The sequence below is a fragment of the Eretmochelys imbricata genome, chromosome 14 (assembly GCF_965152235.1).
Source record: "Eretmochelys imbricata isolate rEreImb1 chromosome 14, rEreImb1.hap1, whole genome shotgun sequence".
NCBI lineage: Eukaryota > Metazoa > Chordata > Testudines > Cheloniidae > Eretmochelys > Eretmochelys imbricata.
Window position 1 is genome coordinate 23,741,715 of NC_135585.1, and position 23,537 is coordinate 23,765,251.

Here is a 23,537-nt window from a genome sequence, read left to right on the forward strand (position 1 = left end):
TCGGCACAGGGCTCAGCACGTGCTCCTGAGCTCCACGCGTCAATGGGACGACTCAAGTGATGCACTCGTGCAAGTCCTGTGCTGAATGGGAGCCCTGAGCAGAGAGACGGGATCAGCCTCCAGCGGGCTGGGCTCCTCCTGCCCAGGGTTTTTACATCCCACTGTGAGATAAACTCTCCCTGCCCACTGGGGAGCTGCAGGGCCATAGACCCAGGCCCTGGGAGCGTGCACCATCCCATTGTTAACAGGCTCCCAGAGCCAGGCACTCAAAGCGTTACCAGCTACTGGACATGCTCACTGGGCCACGTCCTCACAACCAAGGGATCTGTTCATCAGATACAATCTGAACCAGGCAGCTCAAGCCCCACACCTCCCCATGGGCTTACTGGAGCCAGCAGGCCGGGACAGCTAAAGCCGGAAGGCAGAGCTGCCCCTTGGTTTAGCGCTTGCTTCCAGACTATCTCCCCGGGAAACTGCTGGGTATTTTCTAAGCAGCATTTATGTTTCAAGGGTCCCCGTAACAAATCTGCTGCCCCAAGAACTGCACGGTGGTCACTGTGTTGCTTGCCATGGCCACCCCAAAGTGCACACAGCAGAGGGGATAGAACTCAGAGCTCCCTGGCTCCAAGAGAATCTTTTTCAGCTGTCAGCAGTACAGGGTATATGAGCCACAGCAGAGCGGTTCTGATTCCATCCAGTAATGGGGAGCGGTACACACACACACACACACACACACACACACACACACACAAAGCCTGATGGGTTAGTTAGGGCAGCAGCCGGTATGTGTTGTTAAAAGGGCGTCATATTTTTGCTACTGCCGGCTATAATGAGTGCACTTTTCTTGGCTCTAGCCCCTTAGGTCTTGTCCCATAGGTTTCCCATCCGGCGCTCTCTGCTATGGAGACAGGGCAGGATGTAAAAGGACTTGTCTAAAAAAAAACGTTTAATTCATGACAAGCCAGGGTGTCTGTGAACTGTGCTACCACTTAGTGTGCATTATTCCCATCCTGTTTCAAAGCGGGGTAGACCAAGCATGACAGGGAACCGGGAGTGAGCAGCACCAGGGTCCACGTTGTGCATGGCCTGCTCCTGTGGGGTAGAGGCCCTGTGCAGTCAGTGTTTGTGCAGAGAAGCCCAAAGGCGCCATCTACCACCACCTGGCAGCCATTTGCTTGTGAGCTCTAAGAAGCTGGAGGGGCTCCCTCTGTAAAGCCGACATCAGCCGGGAAAGTGGGGAGAAGCTTTTCTCTGGTGTGTCAGGAAACAACCACAGAGGTTTACAGCGGGAGCTGCTCCAGGCTGACACTTTCCACACGTGCCCTGGACGTGGCTTTGATTTGACCAGGCTCTGGCAGTTCTCTCCTAGTTTATCTTCATCAATTTATGGCGCTGGACTGAGGTTCTACGTGGAGCTCCAGGTTCGGTTTACACGTCCTCCGGAAAGAGAGGCAAATCTTTCATTGGGGCTCTCACAGTAACCTCTCACTCTAGCTAAGGTATTTCTAGCAGCACCATAGTATCTATGCACCTCGCAATCTTTACTGGGCTCATCCTCACCCCTCTCCTCTCCCCCGGAGACAGGGCAGCATTACTAGCCCCACTGTACAGAGGGGGAATGGAGTCTAAATGACTTGTCAATGTCACACAGGAAGGCTGGAAGCTTGTCTACACTTAAAATGCTGCAGCTGAAGATGTTGCCTATGCCACTGGGAGGGGATCTCTGGTTGGCACCGGTACCCCACCTCCCCGAGAAGGAGAATTCCCGTTGCCCTAGCACTGTGTACACCAGGGCTAGGTGGGGTTAACTGTGTCGCTCAAGGATCTGGACTGGTCACACCCCTGAGCGCCGCAGTTACAATGACCTCACTTCCTAGCGTAGACCAGGCCTGTGGCGAAGCTGAAGCTGGTCCAGGCTAGAGCACTGACTGCTGGACCATCTTTCAGCTCCAAGAGCCACTCTCAGCTTCAGAGCTCCCCAGGGTAGGCCTATGTGATGGGCCAACACCCAGAGTCTGAAGGGTCTGGTTTTTACTGAAGATCCTAAGGATTCAGTGGCAATGGGCTCCTCATCCAGCTTTCCTTAACCTTGGCAGCTTCCTGAAAGGGGCCGTTGAGGATGCACTGCTCAGCGATCAGGGTCAGAAGACGCTCCCTGTCTGGAGCGTTCTGTCGACGGTGGTTGTCTGCTCCAGTGGCTGAGTCAATTCTCTGGATCAGTCACCATCGGTGGATGTCACTGTAGAGGAGACCACCATTATAGCAGCTGCTTTCCTGCAGCTCCCACCCAGCTCAAGAATGGCTGCTCTTTAGCACTCACGGCATTCTCACTCGCACGCAGTCACTGAGGAAAAGGCCAGATCATTCTTTGCAGAACTAAAACAGTCATAGTGCAGGTTAGTCCACAGCCAGCGGCAATCTTTACTCCTTTGGGCGTTCACCGTTTGCTAGCTGTGCTGCCAAGTCAGTATCATAGCTATTGTCTGCCTGGAAAACCCGCAACGTACACCAGTGTCTCCGGGCACAGGGATCAGCACAGAAAGCTTCTTTATGACCCTGCAGAGGCTCTGACAACTGACTAAGTGGGGCTGGAATGAGCTGGGGGTGTTCCTGGGTACCCTGCCAGAGCTGGAAACTCCACCAGCCTCTAACGAGCTCTTACTGGAGGTGTTTGCAAACTGGAACAGCTGCGATCTTCTTTCTTGATTAAAAAAAAAACTTCCAGGGAAATCGATTTACCAATTTAAATACCCAAAAGTCAAGAAAAGGCTAGAGTTCTCCTAGCCACATGCACCTGGCTCCAATGGGGATGGCAGATGTTTTCAGTCCCCAGGCTGTTGTTTAAGTGGGTTGGTATTTACATTAACATATACCAGGATTCAGAGTAACAGCCCTGTTAGTCTGTATTCGCAACAAGAAAAGGAGGACTTGTGGCACCTTAGAGACTAACCAATTTATCTGAGCATGAGCTTTCGTGAGCTACAGCTCACTTCATCGGATACACCAGGATGTAACATGAAATATGCGAGATGTGCAGTGCAGCCAGGGGGAATGTTACCATGAGAACCTGCTTTTTAATTTCCCGACCTTTGAGCTTTACATTCCGAGTGTTACCATAATGGAATTTCAAAAGGAGTTAATACACAACATGGCTGAGTGACACAACCCCCTCCTGATGGAGTCTTAGGGGCAGAGTTACATCTTCACGGCACGTCCCAATTTGCAGGGCCATAAAACCAATTTGATTCCAAACTGCCTCTGGACAGGAAGCAGCTCCTGCAGCTTGCTGAGTTAGGGCAGGAGGGGGAGGGACAAAGGGCCTTAAAACATGGGGGGTTTGCTCTCTCCCGACTGAAGTAAAAATAGCCGAAGTTTGGCTAGAATAAACGGGCCGAGGATCATCACCAGGCACGAGGCCACTCCTGGAGAAACGCCGAGGATGGAAGCATTTCCAGCGTCCCCTGCTCAGATCAACCAGTCCCTCTTCAAGGCTCGTGAGGTATTCTCATTCGGGGGTGGTCCGTCTAAGAGGTATCTTCACCCACCGCTCTACAGAGATTGGCCACGTGCAGCCTGGCCACAACCAGTGCTCTGAACTGAGCTGGCAAACGTTATGATCCTGGGTTCAACCGAACTGCCCTGAGACCCCTGCTGAAGTGCTAATGGCTCTGCCCACTTTGGAAGTCACAGTAGAGGGACTGAGTTTTTCCCAGAGCCAGCAAATTGCTGGTTGGAGCACTGTGAGAATCACAGGCTGAGAAGATGAGCTGCTCACCTTTCAACTCAGAGCCAGCGTTCTTCAGTGTCCAGCCAAGACTGGCATAAAAATTAAAATAACAAAGGGACTCTTGCAACCATGTCAGCTCAACTGCAACCCCACCACCACACTAACAAAGGAAGGGGATGGGTTAGCAATGAAAGAAGACTTAGAGCATGGGAACAAAACCAGTGGGGAACGCTCCACATGAGAAGCCCAGCTGGATTACAGATGGAAAGTGACTCTCCAAAGTCACATAGCGAGTAAGCAGAAATTTGGGCTCAGCTCTCTTCACTCCCTGTCTTCTGCTCCAACCACTCGACCATGCTGCCTCTGTCCTTGTCTCAGAGGCACCTGAATCTCGTGAGGCACATTCGTTACAGGGGGCCAGTTACGCCGTGCCCATAACTACAGCCACGCAACACTCCTGAGAATGGCTGGCTCTCGTTGCGTGGGAAGATGCTCTTGATCAGTCTGCCATCTAGCAGCCGTGATGCAGCCCTCTGGGGAAAATGCTGGCATGCGAATGAGGTGAAACATCAGAGCATTCCCTCTCGAGCTGTGCCCGGCGGAAGGGCTGAGCGACGAAGCTCTGCAGGCTTGGGAAATGCAAACATCTCCAATTTGGCTTCGTCCAGTGAATTACTGCTCCAGTGCATGACGGTCAGCACACGAATGGCTGCAGCATGGGAGAATTCAGCTCTCAGCGGCGCTCAAGGCCCTTTCCAAAGCAGACCTTCCCCAGCAGATTGCTGCCCCCTTTCAATACTGGCCGGTTCTTATCCACAGGTGCCCTGTACGGCCCTGCCATTTCCTGGGGCAGCAGAGTCCTCAGGGACCTGCGACCAGCTCCCCGCTGTAGCTGAGCAAGGCCCAGAAGCCCTCTGACAGCACATCATCCTAGGCAGATGAGCTATTGATGTGGCAGAGCCCAAATGAATGACTGGGGCCAGAAATGAGCCAAGCCGTCCCTTGCTTCGCAGGACATTAAGGGGGAAGGCGGCTTCCGGGCAGGACTTACAACACCTGGGGGTGAGTCTTATCCACATAAGGAGAGTACCCAACTCCGTTAGCTCTGCCAGCAGCCACATCGAGAGGCAGCAGGCCGTGCTGGGTCCTTCCTGTGACCTCCCTGAAGTGAGGGTGGGAAGCAACGACCTTGAGGAAAATCGGATGGGCTTCAGCTCCCAAGGTCCATGAATGTCTGCAGCTCCCTGCTAACGCCCTGTTGCACAGGGAGGTTTGGCACTACCTGTCCCGCCCCTGCAGAGACTGGAACAAAGGAGGGGGGCACAGGAGCCCCTTGGCACACTCTGAGTCAGGGCGACATGGCCATGGCTATTGGCGATGGCCTCTAGCTGGGAAAAGGTGCTTTGGGAGGGGCCTGACTCGTACCATAGGCTAGCTCCCTTACCCTAGTGAACACCTGGACCCATTAAACCATGGTGCAGTCCAGAGAGTACGACAGTGCTAGCATCTTTGGAAGAGCCATTAAACCTCATGCATCAGGGTTTCAGACACTCTCTGTGGGATTAGGAGGAGACAAGATGGGGGGAAGATTATCCCTCACCTTCTATTGCAGGGTGCATCTGGCTGGCCACGGTCAGAGGCACGGCACAAGGGTGGATGGACCTTGGCTCTGAGCTGCTCTGGCAATTCCTGCGTTCTTCTAGACACACTAAAAACATTATTCAGCTTAAGACCCTGCAAATCTTTTGAGCAATTCCCCCACTTGGCAGCACTGAGTGAAGGCTGAATAGTAGTTTATCTCCAGATCAAACTACTCCTGGAGACAATGGGACCAAGCTGGCTTGGCCATCACATCTTGGAGCAGGGTATGGAGGAAGGCTGGGATAGGACAAATGTATTTCAAGACAGCGCAGCAAGTGGCAGGTATTGTGGGATGGAATGTGAGAGAGACACACCTTTATCACACTCGCCTGGGCAGGCGGCAGCTCCCACGTCACAACATCAACATATGTTTTGGGGGTGCCCCAGCTGCCCTTCCTTTGCTACTGTGTTTTATTAGTTATATCTGGGCCTGCTGGGCTGACAGGCATGTTCACGCTACACAGGGGCTTCATTGTTTTTCTAGAAACATGAACTAACGCCCAAAAGCTTATTCTGCATGAGGACAGCTGAACATGAACATTGCTGTGGAAACCTGACGTCCCACCTTCCCTGCCTGCTGGCCAAGGTGTCTCTGGACAATTGCACAAGTCCCCACCTTCAAAGATCTGACATCTACTGGGACATCTTTCTGGGAGTTCTGCAAAAGATGACGACGCCGAGCCCCGGTGGATTGACAGGTGTGTTTATTGATAACTCTGTACTGGATACGGAAACCTGCCAAGTCTTTATTTGCCTTTCTACACACTCTTCAGCTGCGCTCCAGAGCCTGGGAGTCTAGTCCTTTGCCTTCTGTTCTTTGTGCTTGATTTCTTTCTGAATCTGTAAAAACTGAATCAGATACAGTCTCCATGGATTGCTCTATGCCAAGGCATTGGTGAGATTTGAGAAAGAACGCTTGTATCTTTATACACAATCTTGACATTGGTTAACAAATGCAAAACTGATTAACTGGCTAGCTTCGAATCAAGCGTGGCATATGAAAGAGAACAAGTATCTGATAAGGCATCAATATACTATACTGAGCAACTAGTCTTTACGCTGCACCAAAGGTGGGTCCTGTACATATAAACTCCGCTTTCCGCTTCAGAGGCAAAAGATCCAGCTCTTGTTCAGGAGCTCTTCAAGGTTTCAGATCTTTGATAACTAAAATATTTATATGGCAACATAGCAGCATTCATATATAGAGCAGCTCTCCAAGGATTAGCAAGGAACTGGTTCTCATGGCATTGTTCAGACCCTGCTTGCCCTAGCTTGATCTCATTCTAGAAATAAACGTAACGCTGTTGCTCTGATTCGCAGAAAACTGGTGGAATACAAGACTGCCACAAAGAACGGCTCCAAAAACTAGCAACCACTGTGAAGATACCAGAAGCTGGTGTTTAAGCTAAGAGCACTGAGACCATATCCATCTGTACTGTCTTGAACACATTCCCCCTTCCTGTTCATCTTAAGTTAAAACATTGCACTGATCACAAACAATCATAACAACAACAGTGAAACTGAATGGACTGGTGCTTACATACTGTGCCTAACCCCTCCAATCCATTCTCTCTTCCTGACAAGAGCACCCATCGGGTCTCACATTTGCCCTTTAGGTCCTTCTTTTCAGACTAGCTTCTAAGATGCTCCCAGAGCAGTTTGCACTCAGTGAGTGCAGGTCCGTGAGACCTCTAGCTACTCAGCGCAGGACTCGTGTGAGCAAGTGTTGTCCACAGAAACCTTCCAGGAGTCACGCTGCATTTCTAGTTCTTCCCCGACCAGCCCAAGGGCCCCATGGGAGACATCACAGGAGCCTGTGAGTTTCAGAAGCTGACAATGCTGCAGCTGGGAGTGACCATCCCAGCCTGGCTGGACACATGTGTGTTGGCGGGGCTCGCACCACTACACTAAAAATCACTGTGGTGATGTTGTAGTCCAGTGGAGGGGCTTGGGGTGGCCACCCACCCACCTGGGTCTGAGCTCAGGTGACCAGCCTGAGCCTTAGCACCCACATGGCTATTTCTAGCACACTCGTGCAGACTCTGCCAGCACAAGTCTGTCTACCCAGGTTAGGAGCTTTGCTGTGCAGATGTACTGTCCGAGGGCAGAGGCTGAAAGTCAAGCTCCTGTCAGGTAACCAAAATCCCTCATCCCTTTTGGAAACCTTAGCGATCTTGGCCAGACTGAGGTAACAGGGACAGATTTAGGATTTTAGGCTATTAATTTCTTCAACTGATTTGGAAACTTCTCTCCTATCCTATCATGTAACACATTTCCTCACTGGTTAATCTGCATTTTAAGCAATATTTTGCATTTACACGGCACCTTAATTTAGGGGATCAATCTCCCAGTGCTCTACAAATATAGCAAATGAATCCCCACAACCCTTGTGAGCTAGACCAGCATCTCCGTGCTACAGATGGACAAACAGGCATAAGGGTTAAGTGACTTGACCAAGGGCACAAATGAGTCTGTGGCCCAGCCAGGAATACAGCCCAGATCTCCAAGCTCCTGACCCACCTCTTAACACCCAAGCCCATCCATGCAGCCAGTTTAGGGTCCGCATGTTGCACCAGATTAAGACCCAATCAAAAGGAATCAACCACTTTCCCTGACATCCTTCCCAAGGGGATGCTCAAGAGCCTTCAAAAACAGACAATCTGACTGAAGCCTCCACATAATTACAGATGGCGTCTGTAGACATGCTAGCCCTGCTGAGAGTGATCGAGTTTGCCCAGGGATAGACACTATTCCCCGGACATCCTGATCCCATCTCGGAGCCTACAACTGCAACAGCCCTAAGGAGCATAAGAGACTCCCCGGCTACTACTCAGTGGCTTTGGCTGACCAAGGAATGTGTGCGGTTGTAAAGCCCCTCTGTTCAGCTGACACCAATGGCCAAGACTTTGTTCCAGGTATTTGTGCAAAAGGTGCAGATTCGGTGTCTGCTGTGCAGCAAATGCTGAACAGCGTAACACTGGCAGACACTGGGGGTGCAACAACAGGGACTAGTAACAACAGCTGGAGACCAGGTCCCTTTAGTCCTGTGATCATTTGTGTGTTTTCAGGGCTTCTTTGAGACTTTCTTCACAACTGTATTTTTTTACAGGATAAGGGTGTTAACCTTATCCACAACCCCAACTCCCCAACCTAGAGGACCAGTGGATTGTTCTTTAGTCTGGCCCCTGGTTTGACCTGCCTGGCTTGGAAGACCCTCTGGGTAGCATAGCACTCAGGGTCATGGGAAGACAAGCCCCTCCACCCCGTCAGGATCATACACACCTAGGAAGGAGCCTGGGAGGGTTACAGAGCCAGGGAGCAGCAGGGCTCTATTCTTGGCTCTGCCACTTACTCATGACTTGGGCAACTCATCTCACCTCTGTGTCTCAGTTTCCCCATCCATAAAACAGGCATAACACCTATCTGCTTCACAAGGTGTTGTAAAGTTTAATGAGCTGACATTTGAGAAAGTGTTTAGTGGTCCTCAGCTGAAGGACATTAGAGGAGTGGGAAGTTTTATCTGCAGTGATATAATGCAGGCCAGTATAAGGCAAAACCCGTGTGTGCGGTTCAGTCACAGGCATGCATCTCTAACTGTATTGAGAGCACAAGCTGCATTCAATTCCCCATTCCCATTCTTGAGTCTGAAAATGGTCACGTGACACCAGGACACTCTGTCTGATGTAATGATGGGAGAGAGATTGTGATCAGACAAAAACTGTGGCCTTAAGGTTTCACTAATGGACTATTAGATCATAAATCTAAGAAGAGCAGTGAGTAGAACTGACTACTGGTTATTCTCCAGCTCCAAGCATGCAATGCATGCATCTCATCACTCCAAATGAATCCAATTACCCATGAACAATGTGGGGAATACGACCTTTTCATGCCTGAGGGAGGAAAACGGAAACAGTTTATGTAAACAGTACAAGGGAAATTCTCCGACAGCACCTGGAGGGTAGAAACGTGGGAAACGCAACGGAGTTAAACCCAACCAGAACTCAGCTAAACATCTGTGAACAAACACAGCTAACCTACTCTAAAAGAGACAGCTTAGTGGACCTATTTCAATGACAACCTATGTCCCAAATTCCACCTGTTCCCCTCAGCTAAACAGCAGAGTAACCTGAACACAAGTGACCTGTGCTTTACACCACTCACCTGTCATGAGAGTTCCCTGGAACGAAGCAGACTCCAGAGACTTGGATCTCTTTTCCTGGGGGACATTCTGATAAAGATGGACTACGGAGCATTCATGAACACCAACACTATTCTCATCCCCATGCACTATCCCCACCAGGATATCTCTGTATCAGTATCTCTGTAGACAGCAGTGGGCAGTGGCAGTGATCTAGCTAAGGTTGGGCTGGGAGGGCTTTTTCCAATTTAAATCACAGTTTATGGCTAAAGAGATGTTTTTTCCATTGTTTTGGGCTAAACTGGGGATATAAAATGTCAGCTAATGCAGTGAGTTTAGCAGTGGGGGTTAACAATGAGTTAATGCCAGGTGTATCCCAGACAGGCTCTAGGCAAAGCTTTGCCCACACATTCCTGCCAGTGCACCTCAATCCTGCTATTCTCGGGCCTCTACAGTAAAGTAGATCACTGTTGTGGTCAATTGTTTCCTAAAGTGGATTTGAACACAGGTTTCTTGAACTAACAGGATCCCCAGCTATACTTTCCGGGTAAGAGGCATTAAAAGGAAGAAAAGAGAAGCACTCAGCTGGAGTTACCCAGGCTGTTCTGTGACCCCTGGGTTCTGGACAGGAACGCTGCATTTGTGAAGGAACGGCATTCTGCAGGGAACTAATCTTACACCAGCACGTGGGCTAATGCTCTGCTGGAGCTTTTAAAATCTTGATGCATTAGGAGCCTTCTTAGCTCTCCTGATCTTAGACCATGAGCCCAGCTGCTCCTGCGCATCTCCTGCATGATACCACTGAGTGCATTGTTCCTAAAGCTCGGAGCTGGCCAGGCCAGGGGTCCCTCCCCACTCCGTTCTGTAGATGCCTGCACAGCTCCGCTTGCCAAGGCGAGATGAAGGACTTGTCAAACACTGTAACCAACAGAACGGCAATTTGCAAAGGAAACGGTACTATAATGATTGGCTGAGTTACCTCTGTCACAATCCCACCACCCAACAATAGGCTGTTCATAAGGCAGCAGCAGCAGATTGGATCGGATCTACGGGCACACGAGGCTGTTTCAGGCTCCAGCGACAGTTGGGGGCAGGGAGAAGAGTACAGGGGCTGGAGAGAAAGGAGGAGAAGAGGGGAGAAGAGAGGGCATGCCTCAGCTCAGCCCTTTGTGCCTAGCTACCACAGCAAGCCATGGACAAAGCCCTAGCGGGTGCTGAACACCACTGGCGGGGGCTCAGTGACGTGACTAGAGGCAAATCTCGTGCTGCAGTGTCTAGGCACAACAGGGCTGACCTCATTCATTTCACAGTACTTTGCAGCTTAAATGCGTTGACAAAATACATAGGATCGACATAGCAATAGCGGAGCTGTGGATGGAGCACATAAGCTACCCCCTAGCTTCCAACACGCACCCATTTCAAGGGAGGAGTGCAGGGGAGGGAGGGAGCAGGTGTGAAGAGTGGGATGCCAGGGTACAAATCTCATGGGAAGCGAGGTATGTGACGCAGAGGGGGGAAGGAAGAGGAGGAGGTCAGGGCTGTGTAGAAACTGCCAACATCTTGCATGCACGTTCATCTGTCAATTACATTCACTCTGTGATGCTTCTAACCTCTTTAGGTGTCCATTATTTACATGCTGGATTCTTAAACTTTCCCCAGAGACAATCTGCTCCTAACTGAAGACAACCAACCCACTTAGGCAATGCAATGATAATCTGGATAATTAACAGTGACACCCCTCCCCACACGGCAACCAGCTTATTTGTCACATCACAACACAGTGTAGCAATGCTGGGATCTTAAGCATAATCCTTCCCCACCAGCTTTCTTATCAGTTTGCACCTGGAATCTAGGCTATGAATTGCAAGTGTGAGTACCACTGTGGTGGTGTGCTGCTAATCAATAGGCCCGCAACATGCAAACCAAGTGGAAGGCTTTTTGATTTGCACAACCTTGAATTCTTTTTTATTTTATTTTTTGCATCAGTTTCTGCTAAAGATTTTCACAAGGTAGTTTCCAGGATGTGGCCTACTCTGCCGGCCATACAGCAACACCGTGCAGCTAAGCACAGAGGTTGCAAAGACTGAAAATGTCAGCGTTTCCAGTGGCACGCTAGAATTTTAACACCCTAAGAGGAATTTACTACTGCAAATTAAAGAGGAACACAAACCCTTGGTCTGTCATATTAGCGTTAAAGAGCATGTGCCACAGGGTTATGGAACCCTGTAGTACCGAAGAGAGTATTAATTCGGTGACCAGGGACGATTATTCTAGCTCTGCAGGCGTGCACCACAGGTGCACAGCTCTTTACAAACACAGGAGAAATGCTCTCTGCCGCACAGTTGCTCTCACTTCTGCCTGGCACCCCAGTGGGGAAAACCTCCTGGTGCTCCTCCAGTGTTTGCTCCTCAACATCACAAAGTGGAAGCTCTGACTTCAGGCCTGACTGCATGAGGGTCAAAGGGAGCTTGCATGAACAAGGAATAGAAGGATTTGGGCCCCAAGGGCCCAACACAGCAACAATTTGAGGGCTGGAGCCCAGACTCAGCTAGCTCGAAGGGGGTAATGCTTAGATTTCCTCTTCCTCGGGGAAAATGAAAATGGCAAGCTGTGCCCCACCCCAGGTGGGAATCTGCAGCCTGCACTAGGCCACTCTGACTGAGGAAAATCTCCAGGCTTGTAGAGAACACATTCCCCCCCCCGCACCCCCAGGAGCGAAGTGGTAACTATGGAAATTTCAACACTAGTTACTTGACATTCTTTTTAGGCTCACATTACAACTCACTAGGGTTGTTTTGCTGCCTGGGCTTGGAATTACCATGGGACACAGCAGGCCAGGAAACTAGGCAGTGGGAGAAACAAGCAACAGCAGTAACATCCACCAGCCAAGAGAAAGGTTTTAAGCAGTAGATCTGTTTTTTCTCCTTGCTTAGTAGAGGTCAGCACTGTAATCTTGGCTGCCACTGTTCCCGCAGGGCTCTAACCCGCATTACGTTTTATCTATAAGACAAATTCTCTACTGGGCTAAAAGTGAGTGGAGAAAAGTTCTCTCTGTTTAAAAAGTGACCCTGAAAGCCATCTCCTCTAAGCCAAAAACCAGTCAATTCCAACTCACCCTTTGTCAAAGAAAGACGTATGCCCTGAATGAGAGAACTTTGTGCCGTTGCTGCTCATCATGCTGCTGCTAACGTTGCCTGAAATGTAGGATTTCCGTGAAGCCTGGTCCTTTGCAAAATTTCTGCAAGCAGCTAATTTGGATTCTAAGGCCTGTGGAAGGAACAGAGGGTACAGCTGTTAGAACAAAGAGCTCTTCTCCACTACATGACTTGAAATGGCCACTGGCCACTAGTAAGCGGGGGGGGGGTGGGGGTGGCGGCGGCAATGTGATGAACTTCAGCACAAGCTAAGCTTCGCTCGAACAAAGCTAATGCTTTTAGCAGCTATGGTTGCAAAGAAGACCTTCAGAATGAGAGCACTGGGCCAAGCTCTCAAATGTGCTCAGCATCCACATTTGAGGGGGATGATTTTTCAGAGGAGATCAGCTCCCATTTAGGCACCTAAATAAAGCGGGCCCAATCTCAACAGGAGCTGCTAGATGCTCAGCTCTTGAAAATCTGTCTCCGAATGTAAACTGCTGCAGCAGCACCTCCCTGAGCCTGCAGGCAGCACCCTGCCCTGATGCTATTCCCAGCTTCCCCAAGCAGCTGACCAGGCTCCCCTGGCTTTCACCACTGCTCTTCAGAACCCTGCGGGCAGTTGTGAAACTGACGAGAACCACATCAATTTCACTCTGCTGCTGCTGCTGGGGAAAACAGAGCAAGAGTGGAGGCAGATACTGGAGCTATTCACTGTAGAGGACAATTCGGAATGGAGAGGACGAGGGTTGTCAGAAGGAGTGGAGATATCCACCCACCCACAGCAGAAAATGCACCCTATCCTGCCGCTTGAGTGGGCCTGGGTGTGGTTCAAGCAGCAGCTGATGGGACAGAGGGCTCTCCTAAGCAGGAGTCCAGAGCAGCTTCCCGATAGAAATCCCAGCACCAACCCCTCCCCAGGAGCTGTGTGCCTGCATGGGAAGGTAAGCTGGGCTTCTCACCAGCACACTGCCCGAGTCACTGCTCTTCCCTATCAGCCTCTGGCTAACGGGTCTGGTCAGATTTTCAAGTCCTGCTTATGTAGCTCAAAGGCAGGGATGGCAAGAGCACAGGAGCAGATGAACAGATGTAGCGACCTTGTGACAGACTAGAAGCAAAGACAACAGCCAGCACTGCACAGCAGGCCAGCCTTACTGGAGAGTGCCATACTGGGGGAAGCTGGGTTTTTAACCAGAACCAATAAACAGAGAGGAGAGCGGTAACACCAAGAAGAGCTCAGGTGCTGAAAGCCCCAGCTAACCTCACTATGGGGTGCATTCAGCACAGGACAAGACCCTACTTCTCATGCTGGAGGTTTAAGGGTTACATGGACTCTGCTGATTCACTGAGGCAAGTGACTCATTATCCAACCAGATGTAAGGGCGATAAGAGGGGCTCTCAGTGGGACAGAGGAGATCTAGAGTGTGGGCTGAGCAGTCCCGAAGGAGGAACCCCTAGAAGCAGCCAAGGCCAAGAAGAAGTTCTGAGCCAATCTTTATCTTACTGTTCATAAAGACAGGGGTGAGTTAGGACTTTACACAGTGGGTGGGCTGGGTTTCTAAGAGTGGTCTGGGAAAGATGCCTGCTTACTCTTGGACTTCTGCCCTCTCAGAGAAATCAGGAAGCTCCTTGATTGCAAATAAACTCCTCTACAACCCACACTGATTCTTACTCCTGCCTGCCCTAACTAGCCAGAAGCTCACAGGCAACAACTGGATTTTTAATTTTACCTTTGCTAAAATGATTTCCCTGGTTGTGGCTAACGTTATTCACAGCAGATTAGCTTCTAGGCACAAGAGATTAATGAAAATCAGGCCCAAGGGCAAGATTCTAACCTTAGACACAACCGTGTCCTCACTGTAGCATGAAACCTTGACACTGTGCATTGAGGCACAAACATACGAACAAGTTTTTCATGACTCAAAGCAAGTACAGCCATGTCCTCATTATATTGGTGAGCCTGGCGCTCCAAGCAGCAGATGTTTAAAGCATTTCTCCTCCACTTATAGCTGTAATCCATTTAACAGCTCAAACATTTCACTTCCCTCCCAACTGCACCCTGGGGAATATTTGGCTCTCTCTTGGCTTATTCTATTGCCTGTTCACCAGCCTCACATAGGCCGCATACAACTCTGAGAAATGAGTCTGATCGGAAACTGCTCTGTGCTTTGTCACTTTCGTATCGAAGGGCTCCCTGATTATTTTGATTTTTTAAAATAGCTGCAGGGGGTGGGGGAGAGAGGGGCAGAGGCTCAGACAGCTGGAATGCACACTACGCCCACCACGCTCAGGAAGGTCAATCTGCACTGTGCCTAGGCATGAGACCCGCAGCCCCTTGAGAGAGAGATGGTGTGATCCTGTAGGCACAATATTCAAATGTAAGCAATCCGTATAGGATGCCCAGTCCCACATTTGGAGGCCCACGCTATACGTTCTTGCCCAAACGCCAACCCCAGCACCCCAATGTAGTACTTGGAATCCCAGTCCCTTGTTTACACCTGGGACTCTCTAACTGAAGTCACCTTGTCATACGCGCAGCCCTCCCGGAGCATGATGGGAAAGATCCCTCGGAGGCTAAAGTGGGGCTGTGCAGAGGTGTGGCCCCACAATCCCTTTTCGGCACGTCTGACACGACTGCAACTGGCAGCAAACAGTCCTAATGCTTGGTTCTATCACAGCAAAAACGTGGGTCCTACAGGACAAAGCACTTACCCCGACTTTCCGTAAGAGATCTCCCACAATGTTCAGTGCCGATATTCTAGCAGAAGGAGTTAGGGGGCTGGTACCAAACCCATTTGGTATAGCTGCAAACATAAATGCACTTCATTATATGGTCTGCTTCTCAGAAGTTTAAAATGGCCAATTCAATAAACTAACCTCTGCATGAAAGGGGAAATCTAAAATTCCACCCCAGCACGGCTCCCCATGCTGCTAGCCCCCAATAATACACACACTGTGGGATAACCACCTTAATTTATACCAGCTGTCTGCTTTCGCCACACTCTGCCTATAACAAGGGTTTGTGCGTTCCCCAGCTGTGCCACTGGCTGCACAATGCATCCCTTGCCACAGAGCTGCAATAAACTTCTTTTTTATGTTTTTAAGTTATATTATTAGCCCTTATCATTGTGAACAGCCTTCCACACACAAAATGAGTGTAAACCAGGGCCGTGCTGTCTCCCAGAATCTGCAATGGAAACAGGAGCTCAGAGCCGTGCACTGACCGCAGCATCTCATCAGCACAGTCACTCTGAGACCTACTTTAAATTATCAGCATTGTGACCTATTACTCTGGTGGTCATTTCAGCAGAAAGATCCAGTGATTGCTTATCCTACAATCTCAGACTGTCTCCCCAGGATACCCAACCTCGACCGCCCCCTTTTGCATTGTCAGTGCAAAAATCTGCAGCATACTGAATACTCAAAGGCAGGGTAAAGTAAATTGAACGCAATATCAAATTAAATCCAAAGGCTGAGCTGACTCACTTCCATATTAATTCAACAGAAAACTCTACTCCTGAATTTACCTGAAGCTGCCTCAGAATTTCTAGCAGGCTGCAGGAGATGCAGCTTTTAGGCACAAATTGCTGCAGAGTACTTGGTGCCTATACATTCCTAGGTTTACCCAAGATTGCCAGAGTGGAGCTGAGCTGGTGGGAGTGCTGTTTGTCAGCAGAGTTTCATGTTCCCACAGAACCACCCCTGTTGCACTGCATACCTTTTGGGGAAGGAAAGCTATTCTCTGATCCTTTTCCAACAGGCGTGGCGGGCAAAGAGAGAGATGCCTGGACAGCAGAATCCATCTTTTCACAGTCTAGAGTCGGAGAACTAGGAGCAGACTTCCTGGTGACCTCCTGTTGCCTTTCTCGGACAGCTAACTCTTGCCGTAAGTCTGGAAGTCGGAAAAAGAAAAAACGCACATTTCATATTTATGATAGTTAAAAATGCAGCACCGCGATCATCCCTGGAGGCACGTACATGGCATTCTTAACCCAACCCAACATGAGCTCCCCAAGGCCAAGCTAAATGCAGACTCAACCCTCACCAAACAAATAATGTACTTCACCATCAGCTTCTCCTCTAAGAGCCTGAGCAAACAGCTATGCCCTGAAGGTCAACAGATCCTGGCCCTTCAGACAAGGCGGTGAGGGGAAGCAGATTCCTCAGCGACAGGGCCGCTGCTGAAAATGCCCTCCAGCCATTCAACTCTAGAAACCCTAAGGACACCCTAAGCAAGAGCAAACCAGCTGATCAACTGCAATGACATTGCAGGGGAGAGGTGGCCCCTCTTGCAGCTAAGACCCAAACTGCATAGAGTGTTATAGCTCAAAATCAACCCTCCCATTGCAACTGGCAGTGAACAGGTAGCCTTCACCGCATCAATGGAATATGTGCCTCAGAGCCAGCACAGCTGAGCAAACAGGCTCCCGTGTTCTGCCCCAGCTGCAGCTCGCGTGTAGTCATCGGGAGGTCCCATGTAGAGTGCATTACAATAACCTCTTGGGAGGTCAAAGGCACGGACAGCTCTGTGTCAGAGCTGCAGAGAGTTAGCGCTTCCAACACAAAGGTGCTTCTGGCCAACAGCTCCACTGACCTAACAGTGACAGTGCAGATAAATGCAAGCCAGGAAACTCACAAAGGCCATTCTGCACTGGACCGCCAGAAATTCCCAGGCAGAAAATGCAGTGCTACGTAAGTGGCCTCCACTGCGGCCTAGATATTGCATGACAAAAAGCATGTTTGTCTCACTCTTTCCATGACTTTTCTCACAGCCTTACTGTTCTTTCAACAACCAGGGCTGAATGTCCCTGTATGCGCTCCTATGCCCCACACTCCTATTATCAAGGTGTTAATTTAAAGGGAGGTGAGTGGAGAAAGTAGTTGGGCATCTAACTCCCTGAATGATCTTGCCAAGAGGGCAAAACCCCTTCGTTTGCCCACTAAACCCCCAGACACCAAGCAAAAGGCCTGCTAAGAAATTGAGACTGTCTGGGCATAAATTGATAGTGGATTGGACAGGCAGTGTAATTCAGTGGACAGGGAGTCAGAAAACCTGGGTCTATTCCCAACTCTTCCAGTGACCTGTTGTGTGACACCTCCCCTTTCTGTGCATCTTTTTCCTCTACCACCGTTTTTCTGTCTTATCTATTTAGATTTTAGTCTCTTGTTATACATATGCATAGTGCCTAGCACAATGGGGCACCAAAGTCAGCAAGAGGCTTTTGCACTATGATAATGCAAATTAATAATAATAAATGGGAGGGTGTTATTTTAAAATAAAGTATGAACTTCGTTTTCCATTTTTATTTTAGGCAAAATAATTAGATTTTTCACAGGCCACTTGATTCTCAAGCGGACTGTCAGAAAAAGCCAAAGCAAAAGGTGTTGTACATTAGAGTTTTTAAAATACCATGCACTTTTAGAGGTGTTTTCAAAGGCAAACTGCCAAGCAAAAATGAAAACCTGCCCAGATACACAGGTTTGAAAAGTCAGAAGTTTTGTATTTGGGTGTGAGAGCAGCAATTTTTTAAACAGCTAACGTATCTGACTGCTGGCCAGAAAATAATATGGTTTTGTTTGTTTGCTTGTTTTTCTTCTTGTATTTTAAAGATGTTGAACACTTTGTTCATCCCGTTTTGCAACTGGGTAATTAATGTTGATCATTCAGCTGCTCCTGAAGATTCGCCATGAGTTTCATTATTACTGCCCTTACTATAAGTTATGATTTGTATGTTTCATTAGACAACAACATTTGGTCTTCCTTTTTATCTTCTTTGCTGTCAGAGACAACTCCATGTTTGTATCAGTAAGACTTGAGTGATGTCGAGCACAGATTTGTGAACTGAGTGACCCTACTAACCAGGTGATGGGGTGCCATTTTATCAGCCAGCCTTAATTTCAGCCAGACTTTGGGTATTCCTCACTTCGTCTCGGTGAAATCCTTTTGGGAACTCCTGGTTTACAGAAGATGTCCCAGAATGTAACATCAGTAATCCCACAAGTCTCATTGCAATCCTTTCTGGGATATCTTCCATAAGCCAGGCAACTCCCAAGAGGATTACAGAGGACAACGGAGAATTTCACAAGGTTAGTTAACATTTATTTCCATGTCTAATCCCACCCTCAAATCTCCCCGACAACCTGCACAGAGCCTGGTTAATGGAAGCATTTGTCACACAGATCTGTGCTTAACTCAGTTTTCATTTGGAATTTGAATTCTCCTGCAGTACTCACATATTTAAAAAATCCTGAATGGATTTGATGGTATTTTTCCCCACTCACCAGATGAGATTTCTTTACTCCCCTTAACTGTGTAGAAATTATTATTATTATTATTGAAGATTTACATTGCACAAACAGCTTTGGCCCCATTGTGCTAGGTGCTGTACAAACATGAGCTGTAGTTGTTAGAATACATCTCTATTAAGAAGCCTGTACTAAACCAAAGAATTAATCAATCAAGCTGTACCTCTCGCTTCATCCTTTAACCTCTGTACAGAAACTAGTAACGATTCCTTGTCATCCAGCTCACTTTCTAAAAATGCATTTCTCTCAATAGCCTGGTTCAGCCTTTGTTCAAAGTCTTCCAATGAAACTATTGTTGCCCTAGAAACAAAATTCAAAATATTAGGCTCTTCAGATCTGCTGACATAAAGCACATTGGAAAGCATAACAACAAAAGGAAAAGGTAAGCAATGTCCAAAGCTTTACAGCTCTGCCATGCTTCCTGGAAAAGACCATTAAGCGCCACAGAAGTGAGGTATGTGGACTGGACAGGACAGAACTCTAGCAGCTGGACTTCAAACACTGTAAAACACAGCTGTGTAAGAGCTCACCAAGCACTGATATCCACTCTCTCTCCCTTCTGCTCAGCAACCAGCACCAGTCAATGCAGCACTCTGCATCAACTCAGAGGGCTTGCAAGGTGCTGCCACCTCCATGCTCCGAGCAGCTGACAATTCAGCGAGCCAAGAAAGTGTGGGACTGGGATATTAACTCAAGCCCCAAGTCAGTAAAGTACTTAAGCATATGACTAACACAACATGCAAGCCATTCCACTGACTTCAATGGGACAACTCACATGTTTAAAAAGCTAGTCACGTGCTCAAGTATCTGGCTAAATCAGGGCCTCAGCCCTGGGTCTGCCATGCCACATAGCCAGAGACCCAGTCCTGCTCCTGTTGAACTCAATGGCAACATTCCCATTCAGTTAAACAGAGGCAGGATCTGTTTGTTACTTTCCAAACAGGGCATTGCTAGCAGCACTCTTGCTAGTTTTATGCACTTCTTATCCAGTATACAGTCATTCCCTGTGGCCAGCCACAGTGCTTATTAGGTAAGGGAAGAAGAGACTCACTAGGCTTGTTTTATTTACAAGGGACTGCATAAGGTATTAGCTTCTTATCTGAAGGAGGCTTTGTCCTGGAAGGATCACTGGCATGCTGTAAGAGTCACCTGGCTGCTGATGTCAGACCTGGCATGCTGGCTGGGCTTGCTTTTATGCTCTGCTCTCATCTTTCAGGAATCCATAAAACAGAGTGCAAATTACTGCTCTTGTTTCTCACTGATTTACACAAAGTGGAATACTTCAGAAACCTCCAGCAATCCAGGTTACTGGGCCCAATACTGGGGTAAAGAGGTGGGGTTTAGTAGCTTGTGATATGCAGGAGGTCCAACTAGATGATCTGGTGATCCTTCTGACCTTAAACTCTCTGATTCTAGGACTTCTTGCTGTACTGTAGGGCTAACAAGTGAGTTAGGCGAACTTGGACATCTGACTGGGCTGGAGCCTCAATACGGTTTTAACTGCATGAGTGCAACAAAAAACAGTCTCTCTCCTTATGCAAAGTTGCATCCATTAGAGATAGTCAAGAGCTGAGAAGCTAAATGACTAGAGGAAGATCTAGCAAGACAATCGGTTTGTAGCCCTCACCTCTTAGCGCGCTCCAAGTCGTCGTTGGCCTGTTCCAGCTCCCTCACGTATTTGTGTAGCTGGTCTTTAATGGCCCGTGTCTGACTTAGGTCATCTTCCAACACCGACACTTGCTTGTAACTTTGTGCATATTGGTGTTCAAGTTTCTCCTGGAAATAAGAGGGGAAGCAAGATTAATGTTGCTAATATACAACCTTCTGAGGCAAGCCAGAGCCAAGTAAGAGGGAAAAAAGTAACACAACAGAATTAGTCAGCTCATGTGGGTTTGTTGGTGGTAGCACATAGAAATGCCAGTATTAACATGGATATTTACAAAGCATCAGCACTGGGCACCCTGAAATAAAGAAAGCCAACACTGTGCACAGCAAGGATCCAGTCACCAAATAGCTAGTTATTCTCCCAAACACACCCATCAACTTCCGTTCTCAATAGTCTGTAATGGCAGGTCCAGGAGGCTTTTAAATGTCACCCTCAAAACCATAAATGTGGCCCGGCACACCTACAGGTGGCCAGAAAGCAATACAACTGCTAGAGCGGATTCTGACTCCGTGTCTCCCAGACTCCAGACAATTATGCTACGACAAGAACCGGCCTGAAATCCCAACAGTGAGCAAAAATAAGAGGCACTGGAATCTGCTTCTTGACTGCACAGGGAAGTTCACTCCAAGACCTTCACCTGGAAAAACTGGAAAGTGGGTGCTGACAGTCTGGTTGGTTAAGAATGTCCACAACTCCGAGGAGGCAGCTAGAGACTTTCCTGAAGAAGCTACTGGCCTTCTCAAGTACATGCAGATTTCATAACTATAACAGGGAAGGGATAAGATAACCAGGGATCCCACAGAGCACATTTGCCCTGGCTCAGAACACAATGATTTCCAGCTATGTTCCCGCCTCCTGCCCCGGGTCAAGTTTCCAAGAGCAGGACCAAACCATGGTGCTCTCCAAGATCCCAGGGCAGGGTGAGAACAGATCGGCCCAGATGCATTAATTAGAATATTCTATTGTCTATCTGAACACTCTACAGAACACTATCAGAATCTCCGCTAAAGGACATGCACGAGTCAGAGGTCTTTAACTGCCTTAAAAATCTCACAAAACCAGAGACATTCTGGGCAAAAACCATTGATTCACAGGAATTAGCTGCACAATCCTACTGCTGAAATGATGAACAAAATGATTCAATGGCCTAACAAAGCAGATTAGTAGTATGTCCATCACATGGCTACGTTAACTTGCTGTAGTAACAACAAATCCACCAAAGTCTCCGAAAACCCAAATCTGCTGCCCTTACTCAAGCAAAACTCAAGATCAAGCTCAAAAGCAAAGGATCCGAGACATGTCCCTCTTATGACATGGCCAAGGAACATAGCAAATTCCTCCACAAATTTACCTGACATATAAGGTGGCTGGTAAATACCTGGTCTTACCCATTGGGCACATGCCATACTCAAAACCGGATCTCAAACATATGTCTGCTCCCCTCCCTTTATATTCTGGATACAGATACTGAATTACCAAAAAACCTGTACAGACCAGACAGATTTTGAATGATAATTTAGGACCACACTTTTGACTACCTGCAAGAACAGGCCATTCCACTACAGACACTGCGGTACCTTTAATGTTTCCACTTCATATTTCAGTCTTTGGTTATCTGCTTGCAAGTCTCTATTCCTCTGTTCAGCCTGCACTAGCTGGGCCTCCAATTCAGCTTCCAATTCTCTGCTCCCCTCCTGGAATTCAGCCAGCTCTTCACGTGCTTCCTGGAAACTGTAAGCAGAGGATTCATATCAGTCAAGGGATTAGTTTATCAAGTTGTAACAAAACCCACAGATCTTGTCTAAAGATAAACCCAGGAAGAATCTCCAGCATATGAAGGGACTTATATAAACAGCATCTCTTTCAAGAGAAGAAGGGAACTGCAGTAAGGTAAGAGTTACATGAAGTTCAGCTATGAAAGGAAATTCATTTTTGTGCAACACACAAACTGCTGTATTAAAAATACGTTTAAATACAATTCCACGCACAAAGGTCAACAACAGGATGTCTAGGAGTTTGACAAAAATTCTCTATTCATTAACTTTCACAGCTAGCATTTGTTAAATCATTTCATGGACAGGTCTGGTATTAGCCAGTGAATTTTTAACCTGGTTTTGATTGAAAAACATATGACTGAATGCAGTCTAACAACAGAGAACAATATTGTTATACCATACGGTCACACCAAAGTAACATTAAACCCCAACCCTTTTCTAGAACCTAAGGTTATTAACCACTTAGTCAGGGAGCCAGCATAATACTTACCTTACACCACTGCAAGGTATTAAATTGCTAAAAGGAGCCACTGCCCACTGTACACATGTCACTGACACGTCTGTATCTGCCCTGTGCTTAACAGCTCAGCTCTCATCAAGCAGCAAAATTTATAGGAAAGTGAATGATAAGGGTACAGAAACCAAATCTTTCCTTAACCCCTAAAGGCCCTGAATTTTTTCTGACATTCAAGAACAGCTCAGGAGATGCCAGGTCCCTTCAGATGCTCCCTCTGAAATATGCCAGTTCTGTGTTTCTTTCACCAATCTGACACGTTCAGTGGTCGGGAAGCAACATGAATTCATTAGCATCCTGGGCTCTGATGTGCATATTGGGACTGCAGGAAGTTTTGTTTGCTGCACATGCGCAATCCACAACAGTAACACAGAACAGAAAGACAACACTCCAGAGGAAAGCAGGCAGAGGTCCCCGAAACACAGAACCAAGCAGAGTATTGCTCCAGGTATTTAGATACCAATCTGCAAAGCCAGCCCTGCTAATGCCAATGGTAGCCAAAAGGAACTCATACAATCTGCCCTAGGAGGCTGCAATCCACAACCTGGAGCTCTCAAGTTGGTAACGCCCATGCAGAAGATGCTCTGCTTCCAGCAGTGGGCTCTTACTGACTGACCTGGCATTTCTAAAGATGAA

General features: G+C 48.2%; 1 protein-coding gene across 7 annotated transcripts in view; it reads right to left on the reverse strand.

Moving 5' to 3' along the window:
* NDEL1 (nudE neurodevelopment protein 1 like 1) overlaps nucleotides 1–23,537 on the reverse strand; it is a 43,800-nt gene that overhangs the window by 1,607 nt on the left and 18,656 nt on the right. For 4 of the 7 annotated variants that reach the window (XM_077833289.1, XM_077833287.1, XM_077833288.1 and 1 more), the window contains 7 exons: nucleotides 22,190–22,343; nucleotides 20,574–20,722; nucleotides 19,110–19,246; nucleotides 16,359–16,532; nucleotides 15,353–15,444; nucleotides 12,622–12,773; nucleotides 10,486–10,617 (listed from right to left, as the gene is read on the reverse strand). In XM_077833289.1, the coding sequence (XP_077689415.1) occupies nucleotides 10,521–10,617; nucleotides 12,622–12,773; nucleotides 15,353–15,444; nucleotides 16,359–16,532; nucleotides 19,110–19,246; nucleotides 20,574–20,722; nucleotides 22,190–22,343 (955 nt within the window). In that variant the 3' untranslated portion in view covers nucleotides 10,486–10,520. Of the gene's footprint in view, nucleotides 1–2,088; nucleotides 2,240–9,529; nucleotides 10,425–10,485; nucleotides 10,618–12,621; nucleotides 12,774–15,352; nucleotides 15,445–16,358; nucleotides 16,533–19,109; nucleotides 19,247–20,573; nucleotides 20,723–22,189; nucleotides 22,344–23,537 lie in introns of all 7 variants that reach the window. The other 3 variants (XR_013347880.1, XR_013347878.1, XM_077833291.1) reach the window with 3 other exon arrangements.